General features: G+C 38.8%; 1 protein-coding gene across 1 annotated transcript; it reads left to right on the top strand.

Annotated features, from left to right (window-relative positions):
- Positions 1 to 8,122: 8,122 nt before the first annotated feature.
- LOC114405035 lies at positions 8,123 to 8,575 on the top strand. Its single transcript, XM_028367730.1, has one exon. It carries the CDS (start codon positions 8,123 to 8,125, stop codon positions 8,573 to 8,575), a length of 453 nt encoding a protein of 150 aa, XP_028223531.1.
- The last annotated feature ends 1,763 nt before the right edge of the window (positions 8,576 to 10,338 follow it).

Genomic DNA, 10,338 nt, shown 5'->3' on the forward strand with positions numbered 1-10,338 from the left:
TGTGTATAGTTAGTTGGTTGTTAATTTAATTAGATTTGTTTGTGATTGATGATTGATTGAATGTGTGTGATTGTGCTTGATTGATTTGAATGCTTATGATTGTGGTTGATTATTATAGTTAGATGAATATTAGACATAGAAATAGTTAGCTTTAAGTGAAAAAGCCTTATTTAAGGTTCTGGTAATTGATTACCATTCCCTATAATCGATTACACTAGAACAACAAGGTTGTAATCAATTATAAAAGCATGTAATCGATTACATGTAGGCACTATCAGTTACAGGTTACTCCAGTAATCGATTACAATGGCTTGTAATTGATTACAAGGCATCCATGTCCATAAATATGTGCGTTTTTGCATAATCCTTAGCCCCCTTTCTCGAGTGACGGAGCAAACCCTTTCTCAAACTTCAAATCTTCCTATCTCTCTCAATTCTTAATGAAATCACTTCAAACAAAGCCCAATCTTCATATTTTTCGATTCTCTTTCAAATCCACCGAACAAAAAAATCAGCTAAAACATCTTCAAATGGCAGAATCATCCAAGAAGTGAAAAGGATCTTCCTCCACCACTACTGCTGCTAGCCACCGCCGCCAAGGAACCTCTAGAGACCCACCCGCACCAGTTCCTCCCTCTCTTTCATCTCCTCGATCATCTACATTATTTTCTTCAGATGGTCAACGTCAATGGTACTATTCTCAATTTTTCCATAGAGTCATTCTAGACCTTAAGTACATTTGATTGTTACCAAGTGTTTCAAAATTCTGCTTTGATTGATTTCATGTCTCTAAAAATGCCCTACTTTCCTGAATTAGTTAAGGTTTTCTATAATAATTTGAAAATTCAAGATGGTATTATTTACTTTGAGCATAATATTCCAATTATTATTGATCATTCCTTATTCTTTTCCTTGACTAAATTGCCCAATCAAGGTATTCCTTTTGAGGGCACCCTTGTTGATGACTAGAAATTTGATTATTCTAGTCATAATGCTCCCCGCATGGTCTGCAATGACCAAGCTGACATGACCGGCAGATTACTTGCTGGGTAATTAACTTTTGATTGTCACATCATGCATTATATCATTGTTCATATTTTACTTCCTCGATCTTCAACCCTTGCTCAAGCCTCTGAGGAGGACTTGATTCTGATGTGGGCCTTTCAAACTGGTCATCAGATCAACTGGGCCCATTTAGTTTGGTACCAGATGCATAAGGCATTACGGGCCAATGCACCTTTGCCTTATCCTCACCTTGTTACTCTTTTTCTTCATCATTTCAATGTTCCTTTGGATGATGAACCATTTGTCAAGGTCAAAAGGTCTTTCTCCACTGGTGCTGGTGCGGTTACCTCCTTTGGTTACCGAAAGGATGTTGATGGTTAGTGGGTTCGCAAACATGACTTGCCTCCGCCTATTCTTGACGAGCGTACCCCATCTCCACCACCACAACAGGGTGATTCCACTTCTCTTCTGACTGAAGTCCTCACAGAACTTTGTGCTCTTCGAGCTTTTGTGGGTGAACGCTTTAATGTGTTAGATACTCGCCTTGATGAAATGGATACTCGCATTGATGGTATGGATATGAGGATCACTCAACTAGAAGATGATATGAGCTTCAATTGGCAATTCTTTGATCCCCAGGCCGACTCTTAGTTTATGTTCTATTTCCTTAGTCTTATATGTATTTCAGCCTTGTATTTTGGCATTTATTACTTTAGTACTTTGATTATGCTTGTCTTGGATGTTTACCCTTATGATTTGCTTTGTGTTTGGTTGTTTTAGACTTTGTTTTGGTTACTTAAGACTTGTCTGGTTCATTCTATGGATTGATCTAGTTTATGGATGGATTGTGCTATGGTTTTGATATTGCCTTAGTTTCTTTCTTTTGGTGTTGCCAAATGGGGGAGAGAACAAGGGTAGAATTTATCATAAACTTAGGCATAAATTCCAATCTTAAGGGAGAGAGGGTTATGAGCACGCATTATCAGAAGTTTCCAAATTGATTTGTGAAATAGTTTTTACAAATTTCGAATTTGAATTCAAAAGCCTATAATCGATTACACAAGGTATGTAATCGATTCCCAGAAGTTGAAATTGTTTTTAACAGCTATTAGAAATTTGAATTTGAACTTTAAAGCCTCTAATCAATTACAACATTTGTGTAATTGATTACCAGTAAAGAACTTAGCAACTATTATAGAGGACATCATAGTTCACATACTAAACATCACTCCCAAAGAAGAGAAAAGGATAGAAGGCCTCAAGAGGTTAACATTAGCCTCCCATATTTCCATGGAAAAGATAATGTTGAGGCCTATTTAGATTGGGAAATGAAGGTTGAACAACTCTTTGCTTGGCATCATATTAGCAAAGAGAGAAAAGTTCCATTGGCTACCCTTAACTTTAAAGGGTATGCTCTCTATTGGTGGACTTCCCTTGTTAGGGAACGAAGGATTCATGGGGATCCTCCAATAGAGTATTGGAATGATATTAAGAGTGCCCTTAGGAAGAGACACATTCCCTCCTACTATGAAAGGGAGCTTATGGACAAGCTCCAAAGGCTTAGACAAGGGAGTGTAAGTGTTGAAGAATATAGACAACAAATGGAACTACTCTTTTTAAGAGCTGGACTTAGGGAGGAGGAAAGAACAAGCATAGCTAGGTTCCTTAGTGGGCTTAATATGGAAGTGAGGGATAAGGTTGAACTCCTTCCATATAGGGACCTAGATGAGCAAGTCCAACTTTGTATAAGAGTGGAGCAACAACTTAAAAAAAAGTCTTCTTCAAAATCTTATGGCTTTAACTCTTATCCAAGGAAGGACCAAGCCCAAGGAATTTTAGGGGCTGCACCTTCAAAACCTAAGGAAGATAAGGGTAAGACCATAGAGAAATCCACCCCTAAGACTAGTTCCCAAGAAAGGACTAGCAACATTAAATGCTTCAAATGTCTTGGGAGAGGTCACATTGCCTCTCAATGCCCCACAATGAAAACCATGATTATGAGGGGTCAAGATATTTATAGTAGTCAAGAGGAGACTACTTGTTCCCCTTCCTCTAGTGGAAGTGAAGATGAAGTAAGGGGTGAAGAGTCTAGTGAGGAAGTCTACCCCTATGAAGAAGGTGACCTCCTGATGGTTACAAGGCTCCTTGGAGGTCAATCTTATGATCTACCTCAATCCCAAAGAAAGAACATCTTTCATACAAGATGCAAAATTTTAGATAAAACTTGTTCTCTCATTGTGGATAGTGGATCTTGTTGCAATTGTTGTAGCACAAGATTAGTTTCCCCACCCAAAACCTTATAAACTTCAATGGCTCAATGAGCAAGGGGAAATGATAGTTAACCAACAAGTGAAGGTACCTTTCTCCATTGGGACATATAAGGATGAAGTTAATTGTGATATAGTTCCCATAGAGGCAGGGCATATTCTTTTAGGAAGGCCATGGCAATTTGATAGGAAGACCATTTACAATGGCCTAACTAATGAGATTACCCTCACTCATCTTGGCACTAAATTTGTGTTGCATCCTCAAACACCTTCACAGGTGGCCAAGGATCAACTAACTATGAAAGATAAGAGGGATGAGGAAGAAAAACTAGAAAACCAAAAGAAAAAGAAGGATAGTAAGGCCTTGTCTTCAAAGGCCAAGGGGAAGGAAAAAGAGGAAAAGGATTCCTCCAAGAAGATTGTTAAGAAGGAAAATCATTTTGCAACAAAATGTGATATCAAAAGAGCACTCCTTCTTAAACAATCTTTCTACCTTCTCCTATCAAGGGAAACATCCCTTAGCACCGCCATACCTCTTGAGCTTGAGGTTATTCCTCGAGTAAAAGAGTTGTTGGATGAGGATTTAGTTCATAAGAGCTTAAATCCTTGAGCTTTGTTGGTGCCCAAAATAAGTATTATGAGGCACCAAATCCCTATGATAGGTGGTATGATGAATGTGTTGAGTGGTGCAACCCTTTTTTGTAAAATCACTCATGCACCCAACATCTTCATGATTTGTGCACATAGGGACTCATTAGGTAGGTTTTTTCTTATTTTTTGTTTCAATACAAACTTAGGTGCTCATATGGGACACCTTAGGTTTGTCATAATTTTTTGTAGGAATAATCAACATGAAAATAAAGAAAAAGGTATGTTTTATTCCATTACTTTCCTTAACTTTTTAAATAGTGATCAAGGGCTTTCCATGGACCCTAAGAGAATAAAGGTCATTCCTGAGTGGCCTACTCCACCATGTATAAGGGAAATTTGGGGCTTCAATGACTTAACAAACTTTTACAAAAGGTTTGTCCCATATTTTTCTATACTTGTAGCACCACTCATTCAGTAGGTGACGAACTATGTTCTCTAATGGGAAAATGGTCAGGAAAGGGGTTTTCAGTCCTTACCCTACTCTAACATACCTAACATCACTAATACATATGTTTTTATTCTTTTTACAGGTGTTGAGAAAAGAATCATTGAGTTTCAAGAACCTATGGATTTGAGGTCAAATCCTTTTCAAGGCGGAGGGAATGATGCAATCCTACCCTGCAAGGGCATTGGATAAAATACTCCAAGTAGATTGGGCCAGAAATGCAAGAGAAGGCCCTAGGGTTCTCATGAGCCTTAGGGTAGATTTCAGGCCCATGGGCTAAGTATGAGCCCGCTAATCTTTGTACATATTAGATTGAGGTTTCATTATTTTTTGGCCTTGTATTTAGGGCTCCATAATATAGGTAAGGTATCCAAGAAATGTAGGATTTTTCAGTCATTGTATTTTAGGGCACGCAGACTAGTTTTTGTATTAAGGGTAGTTTTGTAATTTCACATGCATTAAGTGAATATTTGATGTGTGTGGTTGGAAATAAATTTAAATGAATTGGGAGAAGCCTAATCCAATTAAATTTTAGATGAGGAGGTGAGCATTTGCTTGCTACACCCCATTGCAACATCATATAGTCAAACTTTGTGTATGTCCTTCATGCTTTACATGCCTCATCACACCTAAGCACACTTAGTGGAAAATCTTGGACTTGATCTTGGATTAGTGGGCTGAACCATAGCAAAAATTCACTAATCATAATTAGTGAAATTTTGGCTCCAAAATTTGGCTTCACAAATTCAATTTCAAATTCAAGTGAAATTTTAATAGAAATTCAAATTTCCCTCCAATTTTGTGTGACACTTAGGCTATAAACAGAGGTTATGTGTGTGCATTTTTTCAACTTTGATCATTTGAAAATTAAACTCCAGATTTCAGATCTCTTTTAGAGCATAAAATTTCGTGCTCTTCTCTTCCTCTCCCTTCATTCATCTCCTTCTTCCTCCAAGCTCTTATCCATGGCCTCCTATGGTGGTGAGCTTCTTCTAGACTCATCTTCTCCTTGAAGTGGCATCTTCTCTCTCTCTTCCTTCTCCATTCTGCTGCCATTCATCTTCCAAGAAGCAAAGGAATCCATTGATGATGAAGATCCTAGGCCTACAAGCTCCAATGGAGCTTACATCAGCAACTTCAGCGCGCTTAGCGCGATAGAAGAATCTGGCAGGGCATCAATATCAAGGTCACGCGCTAAGCATGAGATCAGTGTGTTAAGCACAACAATTATCTTCAGCTAGGCTCAACGCATGACTGGGGCTATGCTCAAATCCACTTACCCGCGCTGAGCGCGAGGGTGGCTAAACACCCTTGTTGGGGATTTCTAATGTACAGCTGATGTAATTATTTTCATATCTAATTGATTTTGTTTCTTATGTTCAATGCTTCTTCAGTGCTTAAATTTTGTATGTTCTTGGCCTGATCAACCATTCGTGTGCCTAGTTAGGTGATTTTAACATTGGGAAATGTATTGTTGCCTTAATACTTGAATGAAGCAGAATTGAAACCTAGTCTTACAGGAGGAATCTACAGATTAAGTTTTGGTTTTAAGTATGTTGTTACAATAATGTTGTTTTGTCTAACTCTAGTCCAACAAGAGGGATCTGAGGATAAAGCTTAGGCTAAATTAGGCTAAACTTTCGTAAACTATTTAAGCTAAGTCTAGTCCAACAAGAGGGATCTGAGGATGAAACTTAGTTTAAGTTAGTCTAAACCTAGGAGGTCTGTCTAAATTGAGCCCAGTCCAATAAGAGGGATCTGAGGATGAAGCTTGGGTTGATTCAGTCCAACTAGGGCTCGAGATTTAGTAATTTAGGCTACAGTATAGAACACAGAAGCATGATTGATTAAAGAAACAACCTTATATGCATTAGCTTGTCTGTTAGAAAGACCCAACACTTCTACCTACTGCTGTCAATTTTACTTGCATTTTTACAATTTTTATCCTAGACCTAGTTTAATTCTGTTTTAAACCATCAATTATCAATGTTTCTTTCAACAATGCCTTATTTCTGAATTTAACCCGATCTTAGACTAGTTTCCCTGCGTTCGATATCATCCATTTTAATTTTTAAATACTTGACGATCTGGTGCACTTTACAGCAAACCAGATTCCCTTGAATATATTTGTACGAAGAAAAAGTGGAACAAAAAGTAACCGCAAGGGAAATCCAACAAAGTATTTATGGCGCCATTGCTGGGGAAACTAGATTTAAGAAGAGTTTAGTTAAGTTTTACGGTATTGCTTTATATTTTTCTCTTTAATTCATTGATTCTTTTTGTTCATATTTTAGTTACTGTACATTGATTGTTCTTTTGGATTGGATAATTGTTGTTCTGTATTCTTGTATGCAAAGAAGATCTACTACAGGTGATTTGATTCCTATTGATTTGGAGATTAACACCACCTGTAGAAAGCATAATTTAGAGAGAATCATAAATTTTTTGCAGGATTTAGAAGCAGCAACAACCCCAGAAGAAGAACCTCGATCTTTCGAGGCATCTTCTAGTTTTCCTATTGCAAGGCATTCTGGTATAGAACATGTTGAAGATACAATTATGGCTGAAGAGCCAAGAAGAGTAATGCTGAAGGATTATTCAAGTTCTAATGTGCCACAATTTTTCACCAGCATTGCTCAACCAGAAGTTCAACCACAAACCATTACATATCCACCATCATTGATTCAACTAATTCAGAATAATCTGTTTCATGGTTTACAAAATGAAGATCCATATGCACACCTAGCCACTTACATTGAAATATGCAATACTATTAGGCTAGCTGGTGTGCCTGAAGATGCAATCCGATTGAGCTTGTTTTCATTCTAACTATCTGGAAAAGCTAAGAGGTGGCTTCATTCATTCAAAGGCAACAGTCTTAAGACAAGGGGTGAAGATATGGAGAAATTTCTAAAGAAATATTTTCCTGAGTCTAAGACTGCGGAAGGCAAAGCTGTCATCTCTTCTTTTCACCAATTTCTAGATGAATCTCTGAGTGAGACCTAAGAAAGATTCAGTGGTTTATTGAGAAAGACCCTCACTCATGGATTCTCAGAATCGATACAGCTCAACATTTTTATAGATGGGTTAAGACCACAATCCAAGAAGCTGTTGGATGCCTCTACAGGGGGAAAAATCAAGTTGAAGACCCCTGAAGAAGCCATGAATCTCATTGAAAATATGGCTACAAGTGACATTGCTATTCGGAGATATAGAGCCCACATTCCTACTAAAAAGAGCTTATTGGAGCTAACCTCACAAGATGCATTGTTGGCACAGAACAAGTTGCTATCTAAGCAATTGGAGGCATTGACTGAAACACTAAGCAAGTTGCCAACTCAAATTCATTATGTGCAAACTTCACATTCTTTTGTTTTTCAGGTTGCAAGATGTACAATTTGTGGTGGAGCTCATGAATCTGGATGTTGTATCCCTAATGAAGAACAAGTCACACATGAAGTCAATTACATGGGGAACCAGCCTAGAAACAATTTTAATACAGGTGGATTTTCTGGATTCCAGCATGCACATCAATACAACCAACAACAGGGACAATGGAGGAACCATCCTGGGAATTAATTCAATAGAGACCAAGGGGGATCATCCATAAGGCCACAACCACAAGGGCATAGTCTCTATGATCACACCACGAAGCTGGAAGAGACTCTAGCTCAATTTATGCAGGTTTCTATGTCTAACCAAAGGAGCACAGAGTTTGCCATAAAGAATCTGGAGGTCCAAATTTTTGAAGGATATGCTAACGAAGAAGAACCGGGACATCCATAATGACAAAATTGTTGTGGAAGGTAACTGTAGTGCTGTGATTCAATGCATTCTTCCACCCAAGCACAAAGACCCTGGAGTTGTCATGATACCGTGTTCTATTGGTGAGGTTGTTGTAGGCAAAGCTCTCATAGACTTGGGAGCTAGTATCAATTTAATGCCTTTTTCCATGTGCCGACTACTTGGAGAGATAGAGATAATGCCTAGACACATGACTCTCCAGTTAGCTGACCACTCCATTACAAAGCCATATGGAGTCATTGAAAATGTTTTGGTGAAGGTTAAACACCTGATATTCCCAGCTGATTTTGTTGTCATAGATATAGAAGAGGATGCTGGCATTCCTCTCATTCTTGGCCGCCTATTCATGTCTACTGCAAGCTGCATGGTGGACATGGGAAAAAAGATACTGCAGATGGCATAGAAGATTAGAAGATCAACTTTGATTCGTTCCATGAGGACAAAGATCCACCTCGTCAAAATGTCTGTCTGAAAGTGCATGTGATGGAGGAAAAGAGACCTGAGAAAAAGGTCCTTGAAGTAGGAACTCTCTTGGATCCTGGATAACAGGACGATTCGTCAAGCTAATGACATTAAAAGAGCACTTATTGGGAGGCAACCCAACTTTTCTTTCCCTTTTCTATTTTCATTTTTACCTCTTGCATGTAATTAGGATATCTTGCTTATGATTGTGATTAATTTCAGCTTGTTTGGTAATGAACAAGGGGTTTTAAGCTTGTGTGAAGAGAAAGACAGAAAAAGACTTTCAAATTTTTTTGCAATTGTTTATCCGCTAAGCACATACCTTGCGCTAAGTGCCCAGTCTTCACGCGCTAAGCCAAGCTTTCTCACGCTAAGCGCACAGACCCCTGATTGGTTGGCTAAATATTTCAGCTAAGCACAGATCACTACATTAAGCCCCACATCTTTGCGGTAATTGAACTTTAACCTGTGGGCTTAGCGTGAATGATGCGTTAAGCGCCACTTCTTCTCTGTAAACATTTCATTGTAGCAGCGCTAAGCACGCTATTCTGCGCTAAGCCCTAGATCCATTCTGGAACTTAAGTTTTTAAGCTGGGCTTAGTTGGCTAGGAGACGCTAAGCACCAATCCCTTACGGTTTTTGAACTCTTGGAAGTGCACTAAGTGCGCTTGTTACGCTAAGCCTGAACTACTCTCTGTAAGCTGAAGCTTGATGTTACGCTAAGCCTCATATCTCAAGCTAAGCGCATGTTGCAGAAAGCGCTAAGCGCAGCCTCTAGGCTAAGCGCTAGTGTTTTAAACTCAAATGTCCCGTTGGCACGCTAAGCGCAGTTGCACGCTAAACGCACCATACAAATTTTAGTTTTTAAAAATCAAAGGCAGAGGCACTTGGGTTACTACCTTTGCACCCAAACCTTTGCACCCTCTCATCTTTGAGCAAATTCTTTTACTTTCTGCTACGTGTGTACTGCTTCTTTGCATCATCTTTGCTTCATTTCAAGAACAATCCAAGTAAGTTAGCACATTTCTATTTTTACTTTTCATTCTTCAAACCTTAGGATAGATGACTTCTTGTTTTTCTTAGTTAGTTGCTATTAGGTTAAGGTTATTAGTTTTAGGGTTAGCAAATGTAGGATTTTTGGTAACCTAGAAGCCCATTAGGGGCAATGTGGCTGAAAAGGGGAGAAGACCCCTGAAGTTCTATCTGGAAATCGCGATGAATGCGCCTATGCGCTTAGCCTGTTCATTGCAGCTGTCAAAACTTTGGATTTCCATATGAACGCGCTAAGCGGACAATGTCGCGCTAAGCGCGTTCATCCCTGCTGATGAACATAAGTGGTAAGCCCACAAAACGTATCTAATGCAATCCTACCCCGCAAGGGCATTGGATAGAAGACTCTAAGTAGATTGGGCCAGAGATGCAAGAGAAGGCCCTAAGGTTCTCATGAGCCTTTGGGTAGATTTCGAGCCCATGGGCTAAGTATGAGCCCACTTATCTTTGTACATATTAGATTAAGGTTTCATTATTTTTGGGCCTTGTATTTAGGGCTCCATAATGTAGGTAGGGTACCCTAGAAATGTAGGATTTTTCAGCTCTTGTATTTTATGGCACCTAGACTAGTTTTTGTATTAGGGGTAGTTTTGTAATTTCACATGCATTAAGTGAATATTTGATGTGTGTTGGAAAATAAATTTAATTGAATTG

The sequence above is a fragment of the Glycine soja genome, chromosome 3 (assembly GCF_004193775.1).
Source record: "Glycine soja cultivar W05 chromosome 3, ASM419377v2, whole genome shotgun sequence".
Taxonomy (NCBI): domain Eukaryota; kingdom Viridiplantae; phylum Streptophyta; class Magnoliopsida; order Fabales; family Fabaceae; genus Glycine; species Glycine soja.